We start from the raw sequence: 27,983 nt of genomic DNA, 5'->3' as shown, positions 1-27,983 counted from the left end.
CTGCTTGCCCTAGGTACGCGAAGTATCATGTCGATGCGATGAAGGGCTCACCAAACGAGGGAGGACAAATAACACAAACCCCACCACAACACACCTTCGGGTGATGTTTATGAAAACGAAAATCACTCCCAAACCCCGAGTTTGGAAAATTTATGACTGATAATCAGCGACTAATTAACGGGGTTACGTTCCATCCCTGTGCCATCCTTCCGTCCCACCATCCAAGGGGTTTCGGGTGGATTTGTTTTGTTCAACGATTTGTTTTGTTTTGAATAGGAAATGTTTCTGTGCTTTTGGACATTGGCTTTGGTGAAAATACGCGTTACATGGACACGGACACGCACAGCGATCATTAATGGTTAATGCATAATTTCCTCTGCAGCGCCGCATCGGCCACCCCGAGGATCTGATTGATGGCGGTCAATTAGCTGGATGGTGTAGGAAGTTAGCCTAGGGTTTGAGCGAAGGATGAAACATTCTGAAATGTACGGCGGAATAGCAAGCTCGAAGGTCAGACACAACAGTGCGCAGCAATGAGCGCGAATCACACACACACATGCACGGCAAATCGAGTGCTAGTGGCCGGGTGTTCCGGTTAAGACACGGGACATGACAGTGAAGATGAAGAGCGATAATGCCATTAACCGGAGCATTGTAATTTGCCTTCGATTAGCGTACTGAGTACGGACGCTGCAACACCAGCAGAATCGTAAGGGTACCCCGGCACGCCAGTGCTGATTGATGATTCGGGGGCCTTTCGGGTTCGTTTATGTTATGCGTTGAAATTTGAACATGTTTTCTGGCAGTGTTTTTGTTATCAGGACAACTTTATTCGACACCGCTGGTCAATGATGTCCACGCATTGAACAATGCAGCAAAGGGCTTCTCCATAAAATGTAGCAAACACTCATTGCAGGATATGTAACACTAATAACAACACTATAAACCTAACACTAACACCTTGGAGATCTTGGTCTGCTACATTAAATACTTGATTTTAATTATTCCTTTGCTCGGCCGTCTATTCTCCAAACGAAAGTGCAATCCGTTTGGGATTTGATATCAGTTATGTCGTGTGAAGTACCAGTCCCACTGCCAAAACCCTTCCACGTGGTCCTGTTTAATGAATACTAGGAATTCATAGGATCGTATAGAATACAATTAATATTTTATTTATTTATTTATACAATCACATCCAGCAATTAAGACCTTTTTTATCTAACGGTTCGTATTTAAATATTTCTAATTTTTAAATAAAATGTTATATATTTTTATCATACATTTTCAATCATTTTTTTAACAAGTCACCTTATTTTGAAACATGTAGTTGCTTACACCTCATTAGAGTTTTCGGTACACAATACATACAAGCCGAATTTCCAGTGTTGCATATTGCAACGTACGACAGAAAGAGTCTTGAAGGGAATTGATCAAACTAATACCTTTAATTATGAAGAACAACCGAAGGTAATTCCATTGAAAATGATTAACAATTCAAGAGGTCTCGTGATGAATAAAGTTTTTTTTGTAGCGTCACATCGCAAGCGTATCATTTGCAGCATTTCGATTTGTTAAAACCTCCATTGCAAACGGTTAGTCTCGATAGCGAAATAAATTTATTTATTTATTTTTTTTTCTGTTAGAACGGCCTGGCCGTATCGACTTATTTTACCACGTAGCCGGATAGTCAGTCCTTGCTACGCGGGATTGGCCCAGATGGGATTTTGGTCCAGTCCGTTCGTGTGAAGACCGGCGCTGCTACCATCATGCCACCGGGCCGCTCATAAATTTATTTTTATTTTAACTAAATTAGGTTTAGCGACCCAAAAATGGTGATATTGGGCTTTCTTTTTTTATCTAAAGCGAAATATGCTTATTCTACAATCCGTCATTTTATCATTAAACAGCTCAATATAAACTGTGTTTAAGCTTATAGTTAAATTATCATTTAATAATCAACACTCAAACGACAATTAGTATACTTTCTGCGACTGCAAAAAAATGGCAATATTCCATCGGTAAAGAGAACTTTTTTCGCATGTCCATAATTGGTAGAACTGAACTTCGGGGATCAAGTTTGGATGTGCTTCATGTGTTTGCTTCGCATTGAACGCTACAATTCCTATAGCTTTCTGTGCTAAGTGCGAATCACTAATCAAGCTTTTGCTTTGAAGATAGAGTGCAGCCAAAATAGAAACGCTTAAAGCGAAATGCTGGGAACAGTATAGCCCTACTGGGTACATTTTGATGCAATTATTGATTGCGATTTTCAGCGTTTCTCATCAACTAATATAAAAAAAATAAATGTTCGTGTTCTACAGACTTCAGGCTTTTAAACAACATATTGCTTCATCTTCTTCATCGAAAAACTAACCTGAAGAGGTCTAGACCTGCCATTTCTGGCTTTATTTTACTTTACTTACTCGTAGCCGGATAGTCAGCCCTATGTCCTAGGGTGTGAAGACCTTGCGCCACTATCAATAGCCACCGAGCCACCCCTCATATAGCAGCCACACCACATAGCACCACCCAATATTATTCAAGATGTAGTTTTAAAACAGCAAAAACTCTGTGTTGAATACTTATCAAAGCCGCCATGGAAATAAATAATTTCATAACACGTATTATTATAACATTGTCATATTTGTGTTAGTTGGCTGATGGTAGGGTGATGGTGCTTCGATGAAATATGCATAAATATGCAGAAGAACTCAAATTAAACAATTACAAGTGACGACTAGCACTAGAATATCGTTACGTGGCCTTCGATACTTAAGATCCATTGCGATTCATACATTATGCCACTAGTTGCAGAAACCACATCTAATTATTAATTAATAATTATTTGTAGTTTTCATACAAAATAGAAGTAAGCATAGGTAATTTCCTTTTAAAAAAAAGACACAAGAAACACTCACACCCCTTCGATAAGGATAAAGTTCCCAGTGAACAAGGGCAGAGCTGTGAATGATGTTCTATCGTATGCTTCGATTCCCTTGATTAAACATTATTCTACGATTTTGCCTCTGCCATTGTGCATGTATCAGGTCTGATTGTTTAAAATAAACCACGGGTTGAATGAAACGAATGGCATTAACACCCACTGCTAGCGTTCATCGGCCCACGGAATCGCTCTGGTCTGTGTGGAATGTAATGCACCCACCCGACATGACATTTAAATCCATCACCTTCATCGAACTTCCAAACACCCTCGGAGAAACGGAGCAGTTTGTTTGAAGATCGCCAACACACTATACCCGAGTGTTCGAATGTTATCCTTGTGCAGGGCACGAGAAAGAGAGAAGGGGAAAGGAGAGAAGGGGAAAGGAAGGTAAGATTACTCGTAGGTAGGGTCACGGTATCGATGTCCTCGTCGTCTGCGTAACTTTGCCGAAGATGGTTGGCTGTGGTTGAGCATTTGCATTGTTTTTTTTTTTTTGTTTGCGAATGTGAATGTCACGCAAATAGCTGTGGGCATCTCGTGACACGAGCTGCACACACGCTCACGGACACGCACGCAACACTCCATTTTGAAGTGCACACACACGCCGCTGGGAAAGGGTACACGATATGCTCACATTACTACGAAATGGGCGGTGAGGAAGCAGGAAAGTGAAGGGGGGGAGTTGTTCGGCTGCACCAACACCCACACAGACATACGGGTTGTGAGTTACACTCACCTTCGCATTAACGAAGAGCATAGCGGTGTTGGTGCTCAGTCCCCGATTGACAGCTCTGTTCAGCTCAGGAACTTTTCGTGCAAGCCTTTCTTCGCTCGTATAAGATACAGGAAAGGATACAACTTCGGTCGCCACTGTGTTAGAGCGTCCTTTGTGGACGAGTGGCGAGAGCGAAAGCGGGCGAGAGTCGTTCAAGTCCTCCAACAGAACAACCGCACGATAAAGAGAGAACATCGTCTCGTCGGTGGTGTTGGTGGGTGTTACTGTAACCGAATGCGGCCGTGGTTTTTTAGCTTCGGCTCGTGAAGCACACACGCGATATTTCGTGTCCCAGGCGCCGACCATCCCAACGAACTCCATTTTCCTCCTCCTCCTCTCTCCCCCCCTCCCCCCCCTCTCTCAATGTACCCTCAAATGTTCCATCGCGGATGTGTGGGTATGGCCGAGAACACATCTTTCTACCCAGAGTCGTGCTGCCAATGGTTCATCCACTCTCGGTCGGTCGGTCGGTCAGGTTCTAAGTGCCGGAGCGTGCACGCGGCCATATTTGACAAGGGTGCAAACCCCATCCCGTGTTTGCGGTTTCTGGCGTTGCCTGGACCGAACCGAACGCACCAGGTCAGGTTCTGTGCTCCACTGCCACAGTAACTGCCCTGTCCGTCCAAGGAAACCGTGCGAGGGAAACGGCAGTACGTGACTGTGTGTGCGTGTGTGTGTGTGTGTGCACAACTGTTTCCAAACCCAAAGAAACAGCGGGACCAAACAGGATTCCGCCTCACCGAAAGTTCCTTAACCGCGCGGTGTGAAGGTGACCCATTTGCGGCGGTGACTCCGCAAATCGAGCGGACCACCCTTTTGGCCATCTCGCCACTGATGCCTTGTGCCTCCGATGTAACGGAAAAAAACGGAACATTCCTAGCAGCCTACGGTGTGAGTGTGTACGTGTGTGCCAACAGTTGTGCAGTTTTGTTGTTTGTTTGGTTGGGAGCAGTGCGTGAGTAATGCACGTGAGCTGTACTCACTGGTGGCAGCGAAGGGAAAGTCAATGTCAGCTGCAGTGGCACGCGGGCGGGCAGGCACTGGTGTAGCGCGCAACAATCGTGCACAACTGTACAGTGCAGAAATCAACTAGAGGGGGCCAACTTACGACAGGAAACATAACCAAAAACCCAGCAACGACATATCAACGCAGTGCTCAGTAAAGTAGTGGATTGTAGCAGACAGATAAAATAGAATAAAACCATTTAGCTAAAGTAAAGTGACGGCGTGTGTGTGTGGGTGTTTTGCAAAGGCAAGCAAGGGCAAAAGCAAAAAATCGTTCGAAGCAGGTGAAGGCCGAGTGATATTACTACGGTTAAATGTGCGATAGTGCCACCACTGGATGCTTTTTCACGCGGAGCAGCAAGGTGAGGAGGGTTGAGTTGATTTTTTGGTTTGGTTGGTGGCGAAATGGTCCCAGCGTGGTATTTCCAGAATCCAGGCTCTGGGTTTAGTAAATTTCATTTGCACCTCCCTTTTGCAATGGACCAAGTGCCTGAAAATTACTACTAATGTTCGCTCCGTTCGCTTCGCCGTTTTGCATTATTCATCCAATTTTCCTACACGAGATTGCTGATACGCTGTGGCTGGAATCGTTGTGGAAGGGGTTTGTAACACCGTAACCGTGTGGGTGGGTGGGGTGTGGGTGGTCATAGAACGGGGTGAAGAAAAAAAAAAAACTATGCCAGTGTGTGACACAGTCACGCACCTTCAGCACCGTTTTAGCTTTGGAGCTCACACGCACACATACAGCGGCGTCCGAAAAGCGGGTCCTTTCGGGTCGCTCTCGTGAGCGAAAGGACACTGGCTTAGAATGTGTAACGTCACTTCGAGAATAATCATATTCTGACGGGAGTGAGTTTCGGTGTGTTGGTGATTATGCGATTTGTGCCCATGTGTGTATGAGTAGTGATGAACATTTCGCTCTCCCGCGTGCTCTCGGCGGGATCAACACGAACAGCGTTCTACGAGTGAGCGACGGTGCGCGCGATTTTCCATCGGCGTGCGTGCGTATGCAGCGTATGGGATGTATGGCGTGTGTATGCGTGTGTTTGTGTGGTGGGGAAAAGCGTGGAAATTCCCGTAGCTCCCTAGCGCGCTTGCGTGTGTTCGTGTGCCGTCCGCAGAGACGGCAATGATGACAGCGCGAGGACGACGATGACGGTTCTATTCAACAGTGGAATTTTCATTCACACCACAACCCGCTACCGCCATCGTCGCCGCCACCATTACCTGCCTTCACACTGTCCCTACACGAATGTGTTACGGTGTACGCTTGCACTGCTTATGTGTCACGAATCGTGCTTTTTTTGTTAGTGATGCTGTTTTTTTTTGTTCTTGTCGTGTTACAATGAGTAATGTGAAAGTATCCATTCTCGTAAAGCTCGCGGGGTAAAATATCTCCCCCGACGGAGTTTGGTGTCAGTGGTCATGGACGTTCACAAGTTGTTATTTATTCATGCGGACCGGTCAGATCGTATTGCTTATATCTATTGGAATCTAAATCTAAAGTACAAATCACTTTAGTTTGGACATATATTTTTTTCTCCGAACAGTGAAAGCGTGCCTCATTCCGGCTGTACTCAGCCGACGGTCACAAGCCGAGACGTTAGGAGAGTTTTCAGTCAAATTGGGCTAACTATTTCGAATTTATAACCTTTTTAGCAAGTCTTTTCTCTTGGAAGGGCGTAGCCAAGGTCTGGGAATAGATACGTTTAATAACAGTTCATTAAAAAAGGTTTGGAATTCCCGGGAATGATGAGAAATACACAGAAAACTTATATTATTTTGGTACTTTTCCGCTGCTACAGCATTTCCACCGCTCTCTACTTGGCTTCATTTCGAGAAGAACGTCCCGGATGTATTGTTCAATGTTCTGTATTTCAAGAAAAACAAAATGCTCCTCTCCATCAAACGATGGCACACAATCTCACCGGTCCAAGCTGTGATAGATTAGCTTGATATGGTTCCTGCAAAAAGGGATGAAATTAAAACAGTATACATAATTGATTCTACTTCCACAAATTCCATGGCACTGGCACGAGCCATGTTTATATGGTACGAAAACTTTGTCGAAATGATTTTAAAATGGGAAAAGGTCTGCTTTTAATTGGAACAAAGCCAAATGTGCGCTGCTCTCCAAATTAAACCAACACAATAAAGGGAGGCCATTTCGGTTCAATGCACCGCTCGAGCGGAACCGCCGGTACCTCAACTGCTCACCGTGATGTCACTGATGATATGGCAAAGTGTTTTACCGCTGTTCTAGCCAGTGAATGTCGCGGTTGTTTCTTATCAAGTTGTGCACTTGACGGGACAAAAAGTTATGACAGTAATTAGGGCTTAAACGTGTTACTGTGCGGGGAGATTACTTAGCGCGACAGCCGTAAACGTACCGCCACCGTGTGGCACTTGACGGATGTTTGGCTGGAAGTCGCGTGAGTTGTGTCAGGTGCAGTTGCACCTGGCATCCATGACTTGGCGCAACGTTAATGGAAAAGGCTTACATTGTAGGATATGAATACATTCTAAACGTTGTGTCATGGTTGGACGATCGTGAGGTTAAGATATCGGTGCACTTTGAAAGATGGTTAACGATAATTATAGAAAAGGTATTCATAAGTCTGGGTCTTTTATCTTATTTGCTGTTTAAAAAGGAGAAAGTTGATATCGCACAATTTATAACAATACACCAAAAAAGTATTGGTTTTTAATCTGGAATTTCTCTAACATAGAGACAGTGCCTTAAGTTGTTGAAGGCTTATTTGAAGTATGTATGAAGTATAGAATATTTTTATTAGTTTTGAAGTATACATATTTTAGTCGAAACGACCTGGTTGTCCTAACGAAAAATTTAATGTTTTGTCCAACGGTAGGACATGTAATAGTGTGTAACATAGCTATACAGCTAATGTTTTGAAAATAAAATTGAAGAGATGGATGATAGATATGTGCTAGAAATGAGTGATGCTTAATAGCTGCATAAAATCAAGGAAAAATCGGATGAAACAATTGTTTATATTCTGGCACAATTATTATTGATGCATTGTTACATTAGATTTTTGAATTATTTACTGTTTATATGAAGTTAAATATTTCTATTTTAGATACTTTTTCGACAACATTATTCTTACGAATATTACTAATATCACTAACGAATATCTATTAGAGAGGCAAATGTCAGTCAGACGGCTCAAAGCCTCTATAAAACGAATAAAAAAAATGAATATCTATTAATTGGAATTATGTATTCATTCATTAGAAATACATAATTTTGACGGAAATTACGAAACACAACATCCAAAAATCAAAATTTTTCGAAATAACACTTTGAGACCCTGCTGTCTTAGAAAGCACCAGACAAATAAAATTAATAAAAGGCACAAAAACGATTAGAAGTAAATCTTCTTGTTGTACCACCTTTTTTTTAAATGATCATATATATCTCTATATTATGACGTGTGTGTTACAGTCGTTGCCGTGTTGTCTCTAACGCGTGAAATTTTGTCTCGAAGTCACCATGTTTTGATTGCGTGCTTCGTCTTTGTTGTCTCGGTTTTTATCTCTGTTGTATAACTTTTTTTACACAATTTATAATCGTCACTAATTTTAATAAAATTTTCTAGATTTTATTAAAATGGACAAAAAATCGTGAGCAACAGACAAAAATTGATGGCATTAGAGACAAAAACTGATGCACTTTAAATTTGTTGATTTTGACGAGCTATCAAAGAGTGTACAGTCAATAGGGCAATAAAACAAAGAGAAACCGTAATGATGGATTAAAAAATATGTAAACATACTAATTGAGAATTGAATGCATGATATAGCATCCAAATGATATAGTTTGAACTCGTTTTCAAACATAGCTAAGCAGGGTTTATAAACGCGTATAAATTGGAATATAAAATCAACAGTATGCATCGACAAGCTTCCATGCTCAGTGTGTAAATCCTTTTTGAGAGTAATTAAAATGTTTTACATACAATGTTGAATAGCTCCGAACCGGCACCAAACCACCCAGTCGAACCACCCAGTTACAGAAGACCGAGATAAGGGATGGCGGAAGAATGTGTCAACATTCATTTAACGCGCGCATGTGTGTGCACAGCTGTCCATTCAATATTTATTCAGCCAACACGTGTGTGTGCGTTGGGGCTCTGTCATTTCTCGCCTTGTTTTCGAAGTATAAAAGACGACGACGGTTGCTGCTGCTGCTGCTGATGATGGTGATGATGATAATGATAGTGCTAATAGCATGGTGCCAACTAACCCAGCACACCCAGCGTAACATTTTCTCCCAAATCAGCCACAAACTTACGCTTCCCGGTATGGTTTTCACCGGTCCACATCTTTTCCCACAAAAAAAAAATCCTGTGGTCCAACGCAATGAGACACGCGAACACGGCACCATTCACGCCACTCTCGGTTCGCGCGTACGCTTCCGAGGCTGCTCGCACTCAACCGTTTTGGGTGCCGCATGTTTGCTGGCGCAGATTAGATAGTAATTGAATCCGGAAAAGTATCCCAATTAGAGGACGTTTAAGCGAATTAGCAATTCAAATCACGGTCACCCCATGCTTTTCCGGTGGCTGCACTTCGGTGGGTCCAGTTTCTCGGGCCGGCCATCGGTCGGTACCATTGCCCCCCCCAGGCCCCGGGTCCAAACTTGCACTGTGTGAGTGGAAATTCAATTTTACCTTGATGCCTGATGCCGGGCCCAATGCCGGGAGGGCCATCGCAGCGACTGTTTGTTTAGGCTCGTTAGCAGATGGTTTTCCGATGGCATAAAACCAAAACTTCCGTAAACGCAACCCACCAGGCTGACGTTCAGTGCGAGCGCTTAGCAGACCGCTAAAGGTTGCGCATTGGTTGGGCGAACGGCACACGAGCACTTTCACCGTGCATGTCAAAGCGGGCCCGAGATTGGGCCGATAACGGGGGCCACTCGATGGTGAATGAACGACAAGAAGCTAAGTGGATGAATTTAGTGCGCCATGTGCAGTGTGCTTCCGTGCCTGTAGGACGCCAGTTTGGGCTGGGCACGCCGCGAAGAACGCCTCCGAAACCGCGTGGCTACGCGATCGAACCATTCGCTGGAACGAACATTACGCTCTTGATTGCTTTAATTGGGCATTATGGTGCGTTTTATCGTTTCGTGGAAATGGTACATCATTGTGCCATCGATTGTGCACCTTTTGCGAAGGACCCTCGTCACGGGTAGGGCTGTACTGTGATTGAAAAATGAATAATACAAAATTACTTTCTTCAAAGAATAAAACAAAAAAAAAACTACACAAAGTGCCAACGGGAGCGAACAACTGACGAGACGCTTAAACAAACTTGTTTTGCAGAAGAAAGCGGACCTCTCTTTGGCGAAACGGCAAAGACAGTAGTAGAAAGCGATAGCAATAGCAAAAAAAAGACGAAGTAAGAAAACAAAATGGTAGAAACCCCATTTCGAAACATGCAATCTGCCGTTCAACGGTCGCTGTCAGTGAGAAAAAGGTGATCATGTAACGGCCTACCATCCATCGTTTGACGTGGTGGTGAAAGTGAACTTTTGAGCTACGGTGGCGAAAGAAAAACACATTTCTCCCGCTGCATTAACGGCCATTTCTTTTCCTTTCTGTGCTACGAACTGCTGGACCGGATCGAGAGGGTTGCGAGCGAACCCGGGAATTGTTTGCGTGACGGGGTGCTGAATTATTAATCATCGATTGTGTTCATCGCGCTGGGTTGAAGCATCGTTTCGGCACTTGACGGAACTGCGTGGTGGTTCCCTAACATGGGGTGCTGCCGCACTGGAGGAAGGTGGTGTGAATTTTCAATATATTCGTTCGCGATATTCGACCTGTTTTTTTTTTCGACCACCGTAAGACGATTTTCCCGAGGGCTCGTCGATAGCTTCCATTCACGGGAGCTTACGAGCGTGGAGTTCATTTCCCTATTTAGAAGCAAGGGGTATAAAAGAAACGGAAGGTCGTGTGGGAAATAGGAAATTTGTATACATTTTACCATCATGATAGGCTCAATACGACATTCCCGTACCCGGTTCGGGCTTTACCAGCAATGCTGACGGTTTAACTTTTTTCCCATTCGCAGGAAAATGGAAGATCTGTGCCTGACCTCACTGCAAGCCCCGGGCGGGCACCGCCGGGTCCGATGCCTTCCCACCAGGCGCAGGCACTCCAGCAGCAGCAACACCAGCAGCAACAGCAGCAGGGCCTGCAGGGACACCATCAGCAGCAACAGCAGCAGCGACAGGGTTCGAAGGAACCGGTCCTGCTGCAGGGTGACTTCCGGAAGGTGTCCGGCATCAGTTCGGAGATCTTCCGGCAGATTGAGGCGGTGGAAAATGACCACGATCCGAGTACCGCGGCCGCTCTGGAGGTAAGTGCTTAGATAGATAGCATCCATACGCACTGGTGGGAACGGAACGGTGTATGCGAAAGAAGATCATAACGCGGACGATTGGGAAGCGAAAAGGTCGTGCGGCTATATTTAGTTAGCAAAGTACCGCAACCGGAAGTAATGTGAGCTTGTGTTACATGAGGGTTTTCCAAGGCTGTTGTCATGTGCTATAGACATTGTGCTTAAAAATTGTATTACGGTATTTATAACAGCTATTTAATTGGTTAATCACGATAATAACATACTGATAACACTCAAAAATCAATCCATCGACATCTACGCAATACGAATTTATAATGCCCTATCCATTGTGCTATAACAATTTCAGTTTTCTTCGTTGCTGTTACTCAAAAATCGAACGAACAACGTAAAGAAGCTGTGCAAAAACATATTACATTTATTGATAACTCCCATTTATTTGGCTTGCTTTGTCCCTGGTTATATGTTTTTATTTGCTTACTCCACATGTTTTAATTTGATATACTTGTGCTTACTTGTGTCCAGTACTGGGCGCCTCCATTGATAATAATGTGTTTCCTTAAGCTTTTATCTGGCATACTTCGGAATGAAATAGCAGAAATTTAATATAGTTTCAAAAAATAAACATTCTGTATTCGGGCACAAATCAAATGCTAAGCTGTTAATACCACAGTGCAGTTGCATATGTACGTGCTAACATTTCAAAACTACTAGGCGCCTCCATCGATTTTTGTTGCTTTACGCATTTTTTACTTTTACTCAATCGTTGAAATGGAAAACCATAATAGAAATTTAATACTATTTTTAAATATTTTCTTTCTGCTAGGCACAAATCATTCGAATAGTTTTTACTACTATGCTGTTGAGCATAGTAATGTTTAATAGAGTAAACTCTGATACTGAACTGAAGTACTAGGCGCCTCCATCAATATTCTGCAAAGTATAATTTTTTTAATCTAATTTAATTTGAAGTTGAATAATGTGAAATTTAATACTATCCATGCATTGCGGTCTGGCCGTTCCTTTTGAATTATACAAAATTAAAATTATTTGATAATAGTTTCTCTCTGAAAAATACTAATCAAATGTAAAGCTTCTACTACCTTTTATTTGTATCTGCTCGTGCTTGCGTTTGTGAAGTACTAGACGCCTCCAGTGGTATAGTGGTTTTTTAAGCTTTTCCCTGTTACTTAATACTCGAAATGAAATATTGGAATTTTTTAAACAGTATGAAATCAAATAAAAAGAACAAAATCAAAAAATAAATGTGTCCGAAGATGAAACGCATTAATACCATATTTAGTAACAGAAAACTATGCTCAATCAAAGCCTGGCAGACTTTAACTTAAAATAGCATTGGAAACATCAGATCAAACCATAAAAACATAACGGAATAAAACTTGTTTTTGAAACAAAAGCAAACCCATCCCTTCCGGGTCGAGTGGTGCTTTTATCTCGTCAGGTGAGGTGAGCCATTTTGTGGCCGGAATCATCGGTGGCCTCGCGTTTATGGGTAACGTTAGTGGCTTGTGTTAAATTTGGCTCATCTCCTTCACAAAACCGTGCTGGATGGCATTTTCCCACATCAAAGCTAACTCAACTTCATGCTCTATTTCGCGAGCGACCGTGTGTAACCGTAGACCGTGTCGGACGCAGACATATTGCCAGTGGTTTGGAGTACCTTCTTTAGAGAACAGAAAAAAGCTTGAAAGAGTATGATGCGATATGCTTTAGCAAAGCATACTATTGCACGGACGTATCGCGCATAGTGGTGTGCTTGTTTAGCGCATTCTTCAGCAGCAAAACTTCAGCACTCAAGGTACCAAACCCAAACTGCCTACAAACATGCTGCCAAATCGTAAAGGCAAGCTGCCGGTGGGCGCACGGTACTGACAGGCTTTTGTGCGTAGCAAAAGTTTAAGATGACACTAATTGAGTTTCGGTGTCTTCGGTGGAACGGGGAAAAGTGAAAAGAAATGAATCTCTCCCTCGGTACGATGCTCCGCTTCACCGTACCATTGACGTATTGAATATTTTGCCAATTTTCTATGTCTCGCTCAAACATTGACTAATGTTGTGTCTCGTTTTTCCTCTTTCTCGCCCCATGGTGTCTCGCCCCCCCCGCCCCTCATCTCGTCCAGGTGGTGGAGCGAAGGGGCGAAATGATAGTTCGCATCCTGGAGCCTCGATGTATGGGCAGTCGGCAGGCCATCGACGCGGGACAGAAGTTCCTCAACAAGAGTGATGCTAGGCACACGGTGCAGGTGGGTACGCTTGCGCTTAGGAATGGTGCTGGCGAGAGCGCGGGTTTTATTTCAATTGTTTTCTTTTTCTTCATCTCACCACCCACTTTTTTCCTGCTTCACAGCTGGTAGAGATCGTCAAACGACCGGGCCAGACACTGGGGCTGTACATCCGCGAGGGCAACGGAGCCGACCGGTCGGATGGCGTGTTCATATCTAGGATAGCTTTAGAGTCGGCTGTTTACAACAGCGGCTGCCTGCGGGTAAGTACGAAATAGCAGTCACCACCGCTCATGATGGATGGAAATTTCAATTAAACGCCAATTAGCGAAAGAAGTGCGAATGCTTTCGGGCATAAAATTACTATTTATCTGCTTAGAGATAGACACATAAAAAAAGGAAAAGAACGTCCCCCCCGTAAAGAAACCCCCAACGTTGAAGACAGCATATTTTTCATCAAGAAATGTTCCACCCATCATCGTTTTCGAACAATCAGTAAGAATTCACAACGAATAAGTTTTCCGGAGCGAGAACTTCGCTGTAACAATGGGTCTGAAAATTATTGACATTCTTTGTCTGTTCAATGGTGTCAGATTTGTTGGGTTATAAATTTGAGCGGATAGTAATTGCATGGATTTGGCTAATTTTTAATTAAAACAGCATCAAAAAGCGATTTTTTGCTCCGTGAAGCATTCGCATTTTTGGAGAGAAAAATGATTAAATATTTCGCTTGACAAACTAGTCTTAGCTATGGCTAAACTTTACCTTAAGGGTCATCATAGTTTTCACGTGAAAAAGAATCACTTCGAGGTTGTTCTGGACGGTGTCTTGTTCGAGAACAAGGTAGTCATTGGATATGGTGGATTTAATGGACAGTTTCCCTAGTTTTTCGTTTCCAGTAGACCAGCTTAGTGCTCGATACTTTAAACGTTTACCAAAATATTTAATGAACTTTCATTATCCAGGGATGTATTAAGTAAACCAATGATGTGCGAGGAGATAGGGGATGGATGAATGAATTTAAAGTAAGTAAGTTGATTATTGAATCATGCATGAATGTTGAGCAACAAAGAAAATAATATTTTTTAATAGCTCAGCTAACTACCATTCGCACATTGTAATTGTAGTCAATAATACTATCATTAAGATGGTATAAAAGCATTAATTAAAAGTTTCGCAAGCAAAATGGTGCCTCGTACGGTATAGAAATGGTGTGCACTAGTGAGGAAGACTTTGCGGTTGGCAAGTCGTTGAGCAGAAACGGACGTTTGGGCTTATTGTTGCGATGGTGAGTTTTGTTGGTGAAACTGTGCCCTTTTTGATGTGGTCACCCGATATCAGCAGTGTTGGGTGTGTTCCGGTTTTTTTATTTGATTGCTGCGTAGAATGCTGCATAATTCTCCATTTACTATTTGTGATTTTTCCGGAAAATAGATAACCGTACTACGCCGACGGGTTATGCAAAGGGAAATAAAACCTTGCAAAATGGATACTTTAATGGGACTATTTCGGAGTGTTTGTAGTATGCCAACCAAATATTTCACCCCCCGCTTCAAAAGAAGCTTCCAAAAATCGCCATTTGTTTGGGATTTGTTCCCTTGCAGCGCCATGCTACCACGGCCGATCAGAAGAAACGACCAGGCGTCTTCGTTGGTTGTATCGTTTTGTTGAAAGGGTTTTTTTTTTGCTACATTCGCGTCCAATCGCATTACATAATGCATGGTGCCATCGTACCTTGTTTCCTCACTACAACCAGCTCATCGTGTGCCAGGCCGGCTCTTGAAATGGGGACGAGCAAGAAAAAGAAAATGAATAAACGACGGCATAAGGAAGGAAATGTAATAATCTACCACGCGGCCTATCAGTGCCGGCATTGATGTTGGGTGGAACGGTAGCGAGGAGAACTGATTGGATTGAAGCTGCTTCGGCAATCGAAAGATAAATAGAGCTATTACTCGCAACGGGTACTGCTTGAACGGACGGACATTCATGTTGTTCGCAATCGGCAGAAGGAAGTGTATCCTTTGTGCATGTGGCAGATGGTCGGACAATTGAATAAATGGTGAGCATGTCCTTTTGATAGTGCTGCCCTTCTGGCCACAGTGTACACAGTGCACCCGAAAGTAGCTCGATGGGCGAACATGGTTGGGTAGCAAACGGGCTAGAAACGTGTCCTTGGTTTATGTAAACTATTCCATTACCGAGTAACGAACAGTAACGAAAAGAACCGATTAAAGTGAACCCTTTAATAGCGTTACAGCTCAGCCAGCGCGGCATGCAACGGCTAAATGTTACAACCATATACAACCCCATTTGGTAATGTATGAGACAACGCACCAGGGTTGAGTCGAAACTTGAAAGCGAATGTTTTCAAGAACGCCACGCGTCAGCAGATGATGACAAAAAAAAAGCACGTCAACAATGTTGCTGTTGAGGGGGTTGATATGATGCACATACATGCCCGCGTGTGTCTGGTATGCATGTACGTGTGCTAATGCTCTTTTCGTAAATACCCTGAGAAGCCCGAGCTTGAAGGATGCTTGAAAAGAAACGCTTTCCTGTGCATGGCGAGGCACGCCAGCAACACCCGCCCGAAGCCGGCAGGCAAAACAGAGAAAACTGAGCTTCTTTTTGTGCTCTTTTCAAGGCACTTTTATCGCCCGTCCGGGTTTTTGTGAACCCAACGACCCCAGATCTCCCAGATCACGACGGCCAAGGAATGGGTTTGCCTTTTTTTCCCTTTGTTTATCATCTCATGGAGTGATAAGACTGTTGCGTCAGAGTGCTTGCAACTGACAGGAGACGAGATGGGGGTTTCTTAAAGAATATTGTTTGATAAGCGTATGCCTTGGGATTGGAAGGATGATGTTATACAGGAAGGAATATGTTTTCTTTGTGCTGATAAACTTTGCTCGCTGTCGCCATTCGAGCGAACGGACTGCTCCTCCTGTTATTGTTCATAGCGCCTGAAACTATGCAATCGGATTGTCACTGAAAGCAGCGCAAATTGTGTTGAGTGGGTTGTTGATGTGTTAACCATTTCGCTTTTCCTCCACCGTCAGGTTGGTGACGAGATTCTGGCCGTAAATTTGGTCGACGTAACGCGGATGTCCCTAGACGATGTGGTAATCATCATGTCCATACCGCGCCGTCTCGTGCTGGCCATTCGCCAGCGGCGTGGTAACCGTGGTGCAAACTCGCCCGGTCCACCGCAGATGTCGCGTCCGGAGCAGAAACCACCGCCAGTGGTCGTCATCAAGCGCGACCTGCGGGACGAAGATCTGGACGATTCGGACCGGGCCCCACGTTCCTCCCGGTCTTCGCGCGAACGTCGCACCGGGGACGGTCGCGAAATGACGGAGTCACGGTCACGTCTCGGACTGGGCCTAAACAATTACAGTCCGCAGAGCGAACAGCTCGATCTGTACTATGGCGGTGGTCGAGGCCCGGGCGGTGGTCCCGGTTCGGTCGAAACACCCAGCTGGGGCTACAAACCACCGGCCCCGCCTTCGTCGGTCATCACGGAGCAACCGAAGGGTATGCATGGTGGCTTCCAGACATCGCACTCCTACTACCAGAATGCCGGCACGCTCGAGAGTCTAGCGGAGAAGGTGCACGCGTTCTACCCGTCGGCCACCACTAGCCGTCGCATGTCGGCGGGCCCGGCCGGTGTCGCGATGAGCCAATCGCATCAGCGTTTCCCGCGCAGCGGTTCCGACCAACATCTGCCGCGCGTCGAGTACGCCGACTATGCTTCCCTGGGGCGGCATCCACTGCTGGCACGGTCCAGTCTCAAGTCGGATCTGGTCGGTGCGGCACCGATCGCTGGTGGTACGCTCGGCCGGTACGGTCGGTACGATGCACCACCGCAGCCACGCGGCCCCAAGTACGGGCCCTCACCGCTGGGTGCGACGGCCTCGCTGCAGCGCAGATCACGCCCCGCCCTCGACTACTCCAGCGACACGGAGGCCACCATCGGACCACGACCAAGCTACTACTACTACAATCATCCGGCAATGGCGGCCAGCGGTACGATGGGCCGTGGCAGCACGCAGGCACTCGGCGGGGGTCCCGAGTTTGCAAAGTTTAACTCGTTACCGCGCGAACGACCCGGTGCCACACGGTTGGGTCTTCGGGGACGCATCGCGGACCGGCTGCAGGACGAGGCGGACGGGAATGTGTCCGCGCCGGAGTACTCGCTGCCGATCCGGCGAGATATTCGCGACCTGCGTAACCGCATCACGGCCAGCCCGTCGATCTTCACGTCGGACGAGTACCGGGCGTGGTTAAGGCGAGCGCCGAGCAGTTCGGCGATCTGCGAGCAGATGCGCGCTTCGCGGGACCTTCTCAACCAGCAGCGCGCCCACCGATTCTCCTGCAGCGCGGAGAACATCCATGACGTGCTGAAGAACACCGAACACATCTACAGCAGCCGTACGGGGCTTGCCGTGGGTGGTGGTGGTGGAGTCGTCGGAGGTACGCTAGATCGGCACTCGATGGCGGCTGGCGGGCCACGCATGTCCTCGCTGCCGGTACGCTCCCTGTCCTCGCAGCACATTGGCGGACCATCCTCGATTCGCTCGCCGAGCGTGCGGCGCATGAGACAGCTGCTGGAGCTAACGCAGGGTGCCGGCGTGGGCGGTGTGCCGGGTTCGGTCGTGGCGGCACTAACCGGCCACCAGAGTCCGGCACCGACGCCCAGCACGACACTGCCGAGAGCGCACCGTCAGATAGACATCAATCCGGCGGAGTACACCAAGTACAAGCTGGACAAACCGGTGGTGGATGCAGTTGGTATGTCGGGTATGCTCTGGATACACCTGCTGGCCGGACGCGGGTTGCGCGCGATGTCCGAAACGTCCCAGATACAGCAGCCGCTCATACGCGATCTGTACTGTGTGCTCGAGTGTGACCGCATCCACAAGGCGCGTACCGTCGTCCGCTCGGGCGACCTGCAGTTCGATTGGGACGAATCGTTCGAGCTGGATCTCGTGTGCAACAAGCAGCTGGACGTGCTCGTTTACTCGTGGGACCCGCAGCATCGGCACAAGCTGTGCTATCGTGGAGCGCTTTCGCTCACGACCCTGCTACGACAATCACCGATACATCAGCTAGCGCTAAAGGTGAGTTGGATCTACATTATTGAGCATTGAGTAAGAAAGATTGAATGAGTGAGTGAGTTAGTCATTTGAAATCTTTATAAAAAGTAGCTACAATTCATTTAAAATTTAACTCACTCGCACTCAAATGACTCTTTGTGAGTGAGTGAGTGAGTGAGTTGCTTGTCACTATAATGAGTCACACCTCACGAGTTGAATAACTCAATTATTGTTGATTTATTCCTCTTAAAGGTGGATGAAAATAATTTCGCAAGGAGTCAGCTGAAGAGTTAACTCTTTTAAGGGAACTCACTCACTCTGAGTCATTTGTTTCTATAATAATTCTCACGTGCCGTTTCTCGTTTGTCTACAGGTTGAACCAAGAGGCACCATCTATCTGCGACTCCGGCACACGGACCCGTTCCAGCTGTTCCGGCGTCGTGGTCTGCCAAGCCTCCGGGGCAACGTTCCCGCCCTGTTCGGTGCTGATCTGGAGACGGTGGTAACGCGAGAATCGAAGGGAGCGCCCGGCAGTGCACCGGTCCCCATCATACTGCGCCGCTGCGTCGAGGAAGTAGAACGCCGTGGCCTGGACATTATTGGTCTGTATCGTCTTTGTGGTTCGGCCACGAAGAAGCGATTGCTTAGGTAAGTTCCACTGCCACCCGCTTGGTGTCAATGTTGGATTCTGATTGAAAAAAAAACAAAACGTTGCATCGTTACAGAGAGGCTTTCGAGCGGAATAGTCGTGCCGTTGAATTGACGCCGGAACACGTGCCCGACATCAACGTCATCACGGGCGTGTTGAAGGACTATCTCAGGGAGCTGCCGGAGCCACTGTTCACCAAGTGTCTGTTCCAGATGACGGTGGATGCCCTAGGTAGTGCTGTCGCTCAATGCAAGCCATCCGTACTAACGCATTTTCCATTCCCCCCGACAGGTGTCTGCCTACCGGATGATCCCGAGGGTAATGCCAAACTTATGCTCAGTATTCTGGACTGCTTGCCGCGTGCGAACAGGGTAAGCAAGTGGACGGCCGATACGATAGCACCCACGCCCCCTAACGCGCTCACCTTGCGATACCGTTTCAGGCCACACTCGTGTTTCTGCTCGACCATCTGTCGCTGGTCGTGTCCGCGTCCGAGCGAAACAAAATGTCGGCCCAGGCGTTGGCGACGGCTCTCGGTCCACCGCTGATGCTGCACTCGGCGAGCGTCGGCGCCAACGAGGAGATTGATCACGCACAACCGATCGCGGTGCTGAAGTACTTGCTGCAGATCTGGCCCCAGCCGGGTACGGGCCCGGGCGCACCTACTTCAGGTAACGTAATTCTTAAGCGCCCCGCTAGCAAACCAAAAACCACCGTAAAACCACCGCTACCTTCCTTCGTCAAGAACAATAACCGAATCACAGCTAAACACACATAAAAATTACACACTGTTCGTTTTTCGCTGTTATTCGTTGTGTTGAGCCGTACCCGACCATCCGTAAGCACTACCGTATCATCTTTCTTATTTGGTTTAGTACAGTACCGTACGTTGATGTTGTGGTTCTACTTGAACGCTAAAGTGTTTTGTTTTGTTACGCTCGTTACGCGCTTTTTTCCACTATTGTTGCTCTGGTAGTCCTTCATGTTCAACGCACCGACATTGGTTTAATTACAAAAATGTGTTTCAGTACTTAACTTGCACTATACACATATGCAGATACGGCCATTGTAGAGGACTTTTTTTTTACATGTGTTATTATTTTCCGTAATTATTATTGCAAAGAAGAAACACATTATAGGTGTCACATTTGTTCTGGATTAGGTTTAGGCACGTAAGGTTAGGGCTCTGCTGGCGAGGGCCCTCTTTGAGAGGAAGATGCTTAGAAGGATTTTTGTCACCGTATGTGTGAAAGGACAATGGAGAAGCCGCTACAATGACGAGCTCTACGAACTGTACGGCGAACTCACTGTCGTACAGTGGATTACATTCTCCGGTGGGTTGGTTACGTCATGAGAATGACACCGGACGACCTATGCCGTAAAGTCATTTAAAGGAGGAGAGTCCTTAGTCCACTTGTTTTTAAGTGGAGGAGTTTTTTAAAGAGAAGACCCAGAGTGGTAGACCCAGAATTAGTTGAAGTGATGAAGTTGATGTGTCCGTCAGAAAGGCCGGGATAATGAGTTAGCAGACGACAGCGCTCAACCCCGCTCACGGTTTAGAGGACTCCTGCAGCAGGCCAAAACAGCGAAGCGGTTGTAGCGCTTGAATAAGTATGTAATAAGGTTGAGGTTACGTTTTGGATAGAACTTCTATACATGTTTAGATCTCTTTTTGAGAAGAGTACAAACCTATAAATGAGATGCATTTCGTGCTACATAAATATCCTTTCAATAGGATATTATTATAAAAAGCACTACACATAACATTGATGTTTCAAAGCATTTGCTGCAAGTACAAGAATGCTTTTACCATGCCATTTACGAAAAAACAATGTTTAAAATTTTGAATTTGAAAGCAATTAGTTTAAGAGTATTACTTAAATAACTCTTGTAAGAATTGTATCACAATTATTATGTTTCATTAAAGAAAGGTAAGATTAAGTTGTATGTAGACCTAGAATTCCTTGAAATTGCCAGATCCAAACGATAGAAGTTATTAGTATGCGCGCTTCGAAACCATGTGCCCTGACCTTTGTAAATAATGTAAATAAGTCCTGGTCACACATGAGTTAATTGGCATTCTTTTAGTGTAACGTGCACGTGACGAACTGAACGAAAGTGTCAGAAAAAACAGATAACAGGTTATAATAGGCAGATACGTCACATTAATACATGAACAGATGACAATAGCGCCTCATCGGTTTGTGAGTGGTCGGTAAAAAACAATTGTTGTATATTAAATCACCTGACTAATTTACCAACTGCATGCACCACCATCTTCCACTGTTCGGATGTTGTTAAGATAACAATCTCAACATATGTAGTTATAGTAGCCAAATGTTTTGCTTCTAAATGTTTGTTCCTTGTGCGTGCGTGTGTATTTGTTTGTTAGTTTTAGCAATGAAAGATTTCCGCTTGATACAATGGTAACTCCCCAATTGGGCCTGACGAATGCGATGCGAAATATTCCTGGGTCTTTTAGTGTAACTTGTTTTATTGTTTGTATAGCTTACCTAATTGAGTTGGAATGTGATCGCTTACTTCGTTCGTTCCATCTCACCATTCAATTCATTCAACTACCGGAGTGTGTGTGCGAGAATGGTAAATTGATCCTTACAACAACAAAAAAAGAACAAGAGAAAATCAAAAAAGAACAATCCGGTGATCGCCACTAGCGAGCCAAAGATCATCCATCCATTCCGGTGGGGCGCGCCATACTGTATCGTGCCTCTTTTTCGTTCGCTCGCTCGCCCACTCACTCACTCATGCTCGCACTCATCGAACCACACAGGCGAAACCCAAAACCGGAGGGAAGCCACCATTGGACGGGCCAAACGCCGTTTGTCAACTTCACACACTGGTCACACAAAACACGGAATCCCTTCCATGCTCATCCCGGTACATGTTGAACATCTCACACCGCCACCGAACGATCGTTCCTATCTTTATCACACCAAGCGCAAATTATTTCCTTCCGCTTTTACATGGTAGAGGAATGCACACGTTCTCTTCTTGGCTGGCTGCTCGTTGATGAAGGGAAGCGATTTGAAGCTCGTTTTGTTCTGTTACCATACGTCAACCGTGCACATCACCATCGGCGCGCGGCGCGTGACCGTTGCGCTCACATTGTTTTTTTGGGAATGCGATGTCGTATGATTTACTCGTAGATTGCCCTGCAGTGCATTCACTTGCATTCTGTACTGTCGTCTCACCTGTCAGCTGCTATTGCAATCCTTCCATTGTACGCTGTACGTTAATTGCATCGCACACAAACCTCATTCGCTATCATTTGCCCGCAACGACCCGCAAACGTTTTGGTTCGAATCTGTCTAACGGATGCCGGGAACTTTTAAGTTTTCTTTGTTACGTTTTTGACTTCTACTTGGGTTTTTTGTTTAGCAAAACATAGAGATTGGATAACCTAGTAACAGCTGCACTAAAACGGATCATTTTCACAGCATTCACTCGCCAAACAGTACACACGAGACTCTCAAAATACACACGAGCGTACAAACACACACACACACACCAGAACAACTGATCTGAGGGAGTTGGGTCGAGGGGGTTCTTTCCGTGGGGTGGCAGAGAGTGGTGGGGTACTCCAACCGCTCCCACCCACCCCCCCGCCCCCCCCTCCGGTCACATCTCCACCTCAACACGCGGCGATGCGAACACTGAGCGTGAGTGAGTGAGAATGAGCTGAGATCCCAGAAGAAGAGAGGACGCAGGATGGGAAGAGGACGCTGAAGCTGGAGCTGAAACCCCCTTCGGACGATGCTGTCCATCCGGATGTTGGACGTGCTGCGCGTTACCATGTTCATTTGCGTTTGTGCTTTCCGTTCTTACATGCAATGCCTTGTGTCATGTTGTCGTTCCCCGTAAAACTAGCTGTGTGTATGTGTTGCCTCCTGTTAGTACACGTCTATCCATAGCCGAGATGTTTGTTTGCTTGACCAAATGTGCGTGTTTGTGTGGGTATGTGTCGCTGTGTGTATGCCCCCTCGTAGTTGGTAGGGAAGATCACGCCGACCAGAGTGCAGCAAGGACGCATGACTTGACGTGGCTTGACGGTCACCAGTGATCCGTGTGGAGAGACGGTTTTGACGTGCGTGCGAAGTATGATGTCATCACTGTGCCCAAAGCATGTTACCCAACCGTTGTGACTCGATGTGCCTCTATGCTCCTTCTATCTTTCCCCACTTCTTTCCCGAGTTCTATTCACCAAGAAACCCCGCATTGTTGGGACCGTGTACCTCCAAGCAAGCTTTATCCAGCAGTTCCACCAATACCTACCCACTTCCGCTACCAAAAAAACTCCCCCCCCCCCTCCCCCCGTTCCACTACCAACCCAACCGCTGCGTCGTTTGTATCTCCAACGGTTATTGCCGAATAGCGAAAGCGCGCTACTAACAAACCGCCGACAAAGACAACCACACTGATGAAGCCAAACTGTTCTTCTCAACACCGAACTCGCAATATCTCGTGGTTAATTCAGAGTCCTATGTAGACAGGTCGGCGCGGCGAGCCAGTCGAGCCGCGTGGAAACAAAGCCAGTGCGTTGCCAGCGGGCAAATCGGCGGTGGGGCCATCGCCGGGGCTGCAGCTGGGCAGCAGCATCAGTCACCGCAGCAGCAGCAGCTCCAACATCCAGCATCAGCTGCACAGCACCAGCAGCACCAACCTGGCGGCGGCCACCAGCTCCATCAGCTCCAGCATCAGCCGCAACCCGCACGCGCTGGCCAGCAGCAGCAGCAGCAGCAACATCCAGTCGTCGGTACCACCGTCTATACAGCCCCGTACAGCAGCCAACAATCCATCAACCACATCCTCAACGCTCGGTCAGCATCTGCTCTCAGCCACTCCCAGCACTCTTCAGTATCAATCAGTAGTGGCTCAGTTAGCTCAATCGCATCGAGCCTTGCAACAAGCGGGCCAACAGGTAACCAAATCAAGCACACGTACCCTCAAAGCGAAAGCGTTATCCAAACCGAACAGAACCGACTACTTATACTGCTACTACAACCTACTACCCACTACTACCATTACTACCACCTACTACTACTACGCAAACTACTTCTCGCCGCTCTCCGTTTGCCGTGCGTGGCGACTGGTAACTTACTGCTCGTGTACGATAAACACCACCCCTTACACCCTGCACACACCAAACCACACAAACACAATCCACCAGCGTACAGGCGTAGACACATACATACATACCAACACCGACACAGTTTGCCATCCTTCTCATGGCCGTAGCTGCCGGCTTGTTTTTTGGTTGGCATCGATCGTGTTTTTTTTCGTTAAGTGTTCCGCTCGAACCTCGAGCATCGCGCGCAACCCTATTGACAGACAGTGCGCGTCCGGCTGTGCCGATGTGAGTGCCCTTCCTAATAGCAGGTTTGTTTTCGGACTCGTTTTTTTTTTCTTTCTTCTTTTCTATCTACAAAATAGCCCCATCAATCGGAGGTCTCAGCGGGCTTGGTGGAGCGCGTCCAATCGCCACATCACGCCACACCCTCCCCAAGCTCTAGTTCCACTTCGTCCGCGTCCGGTTCTGGGTCGGGTAGGTACACCTAACAGCTCACCAGTGAGCTGCGTGATTTTGATTCCGGTGGCATATCCTTTCAACTGACTGACTCCAAATCACTACTTGGTAGTTTCATGATGCTCTTCACATTCATGTACATTTAATGAAGTTTATTTACATTCATATCTTTAACTTTTGCATGAAACAAAACAACTCTGTGATTCATAAATCATTGGAGGTTCACGAATCTTTCGAGCTTACTTACATTCATGTCTTCATTCTTTCATTTTCATGTAATAAAACTGCTCTGTGATTGTTTCAACTATTGGAGGCTCATGAATCATTAGAAATCTATGAATCTATATAAATGCATAAGTCTTTGCAAATTCATAAATCGTTTTACAGTTGACTCACGATTCGAAGTATTCTAGTTAAAAAAATGTTTTAAATGACTATTCTACAAAACATGAATGACTTTTCTTAAAATTACGATAAGAATACTTCTTATCTAAAGATTAAAAAGAGTAAGTCTTGTGAAAAAAAAATCATAAGAATAACTCTTCTAAAAAGAGTCAAATGTATAAATGTTCCTGAAAGAGTTTATAGGAACAACTCTTCGCAGCAGATGCGTTGAGCACAACCCTCCTGGTAAAGGAACCACCGAATTCTTGCTCAACTTGGTCTTCTTTCCCCGCCACAGGTACTGATACAATCAAACGTGGAGCATCACCTGCCTCGGTGAAGTTTAAGGAGTCTACCAGCAGCTACTCGCTTAAGTCTGACACACAAAACCGCATGCTGGCCAGTACGCGACAGCATCCGCAGATCACTGGTGCTTCGTACGCGAACGGGTCGCCCAGCAACGGCACGGCTGCTACGACATCTTACGCGACCGATCTGTTGCATGCCAGAAGCAGCGGTCTGTTCGCCTCGTCGGCCGGTTCCGACTTCCTATCGTCGACGTCCTCGATCGCCTCCTCGGTTGCTTCGTCGGCTGCCGGTGCGGGTCCCGCCACATCCTCCGCCTCGTCCGTCGGTTTGTACGGCAAGGCGGGCGCGGCATCCGGTGCCGTCAGCTCGGCACCCGTCACCAGCACGCTCAACATCACCACGTTCAGCTTGGACGAGAAGAACAATCTGGTGGTGTCGCCGTCACCCTCGTCGGCCTCGGAATCATCCTATCGGTCATCGAGTCCGGCCTCGAGCATTCAGCGCGACAAGTCCCCGAACAAGTCCGGCTCGCCGTCACCGTTGCGCCGGCAGGATCCGCTCGATCGTGCCGACAGTTTGCCTTCCACCGGTACAACCGCCCCGCCGACGGCGGCCACCGTGTCGGCGACTCCCGCCACGTCGGCATCCAGCGGCGGTAGCTCGTTCATGTCGTCGCTGCGCAGTCAAACGCTCGGCAGCTATCAGTTCCCGTCGACCAGCCTGAAGCTGACCAGCCAGCTGAGCAGCGGATCGTCCGGTCAGGACGTGTCGGACGATGGCAGCACATCGTCGCTGCTGCGCAAACTCACCTCGTCCTTGTCGCGCACGATCGTGAGCAATACCGGTACGTTACCGTTGTCGCTCGGCAGGGAAAAGCTGTCGGAACTATCGTCGACGGGAGCGTCCGGTACGGCCGGACCGGGCAGTAGCTCCGCGGGTGCCTACTCGAGCAGCAGCGGCATCGGTAGCATTAGCAGCAGCATTAGTAGCAGCATCGGTGGAAGCAACAGCAGCAACAACAGCAACAGCGGTGGTCTGCGCACGATGAGCAGCTCGCTGGGGTATACGGGCATCGGTAGCGGGGCGTCCGCACTGGACGGTGGGTCGTCCGGGATTGGGTCCAGCTCGGTAACGACAGCTGCGGCCGTCACGAGCATGAACATCTACGGCACGCTGCCCAAGAACTCTTCCATTTACTCCTCGTACGGGGTCGGTGCGGGTACGTCCGTGAGCGCGTCGGGCGGTGGGCTTTCGGGGCTGCTGTCCGGTACGACCAGCTCGTACGGCATCAGCGAGCGGCTTCGGGCGCTCACGACGGGTGGCAGTGGTTCGGGTGACGGATCGACCGGTGGATCCACGAGCATTGGCGACAGTGGCGCCACCGGGTCGTCGGCGGGCGATCTCGATAGCAGCGGGTACGATTACGAATCGTCCGGCTTTTCGTCCGCCTCGTACAGTGGCATGGCGACCAGTGGGGCCTCGATCGGGTCCGGCGGTGGTCTGTCGTCGTCCTACTTTAGCACCGGCAGCAACAGTAGCCCATTCGCTACCGTGTCCGGCAGTAGTACGAAGGCATCGGATACGAACCCGTACCGGGTGCCGTACGCCTCCACCAATCCTTTCCTGCCAAGCTTTAACCCGACGAGTGACGGTAGTAATGGTCGCGCCGACTTAAAGACAACACTGGACGACGAACCATTCGACATGAAGTAACACACTCGCACACCAAACGTCTCCAAACAGGGTAGCAAAGGGTAACGAATCGAAACCGTCAGTATTACCATGACAAACCGCCAGCTAATTAATTTTTTTTTTTTGCGAGCAATCTTAGCTCGTGCCAGTAGATTTTTATTGAAATGTTACAAAACACGATGGGGGCAACGAAAAAAAAAGAGAAGCAAACAATCAATCTATTCTCTTTTCAGTACCATTGATAGTGTAAGATGTACTAACTCGTTGACGTTCACTCACATACACACGTTCGACTTAAACATTGTAGTTCTATTAGATGATTGTCATTCTTGGAGTGAAACTCGAAACAAATAACCATCTACCACGTCTTACTGTTAGTGTCGTTTTCTTTACGTTGGTTTTACCCTACACAGCTACGTTCATGTTATTATTGTGAAGGATATTAATGTGGCATTCGGACGATCGCAACAGGTTTAGTAGTCAGAATAAAAACAAACCCAACAAACCCTTTTGCTTGAAGATACGTGGGATATTGTATTAAAGTGAAAACTCACAAAAAAAAATCAAGAAAGTCGATAAGAAATTTAGCAAATCAGGAAATGAATTAGAAAAAAAAAAACATATTGCAGATAATTAAACAAAGGAAATAATATGAAAAAAAGAACAACCAAACGTGAAACGGAAAGTATGAAATAAGCCAACGGAAATGTTTAGTTGTCAAGCAAGCGAAAAAAGAAGAAAAAAAAAACGAAGTAATCACGTTACTTAATTCATGCTAACGAAAAAAAAAAATAACACACACATATAGACAAATTTACGTATATTCGATACGCTTTAACCGTGAATGTGGATGAAAAGAAAAAAGGATAAGATACGGTACTAACAAGTACTCGACAAGAACAAATCAAATTACAGAACAAACGCGCCACAGATAAATGGCGTCTGTCATCG

The 27,983-nt window shown here is 46.6% G+C and overlaps 1 protein-coding gene across 1 annotated transcript in view; it reads left to right on the top strand.

Moving 5' to 3' along the window:
* Positions 1 to 27,053, top strand: part of LOC128709454 (rho GTPase-activating protein 100F) — a 34,917-nt gene extending 7,864 nt beyond the window's left edge. Inside the window, exons 2-12 of the mRNA XM_053804450.1 lie at positions 10,824 to 11,111; positions 13,253 to 13,375; positions 13,480 to 13,617; positions 16,417 to 18,477; positions 18,827 to 19,101; positions 19,179 to 19,336; positions 19,394 to 19,473; positions 19,545 to 19,773; positions 23,614 to 24,041; positions 24,554 to 24,665; positions 25,330 to 27,053. Coding sequence (XP_053660425.1) covers positions 10,824 to 11,111; positions 13,253 to 13,375; positions 13,480 to 13,617; positions 16,417 to 18,477; positions 18,827 to 19,101; positions 19,179 to 19,336; positions 19,394 to 19,473; positions 19,545 to 19,773; positions 23,614 to 24,041; positions 24,554 to 24,665; positions 25,330 to 27,053 — 5,616 coding nt within the window. The remainder of the gene's footprint in view (positions 1 to 10,823; positions 11,112 to 13,252; positions 13,376 to 13,479; positions 13,618 to 16,416; positions 18,478 to 18,826; positions 19,102 to 19,178; positions 19,337 to 19,393; positions 19,474 to 19,544; positions 19,774 to 23,613; positions 24,042 to 24,553; positions 24,666 to 25,329) is intronic.
* The last annotated feature ends 930 nt before the right edge of the window (positions 27,054 to 27,983 follow it).

Source organism: Anopheles marshallii, chromosome 2 (genome assembly GCF_943734725.1).
Source record: "Anopheles marshallii chromosome 2, idAnoMarsDA_429_01, whole genome shotgun sequence".
Classification (NCBI taxonomy): Eukaryota; Metazoa; Arthropoda; class Insecta; order Diptera; family Culicidae; genus Anopheles; species Anopheles marshallii.
The sequence above is the reverse complement of the archived record's forward strand: the minus strand, read 5'-3'. Positions and strand labels throughout refer to the sequence as shown.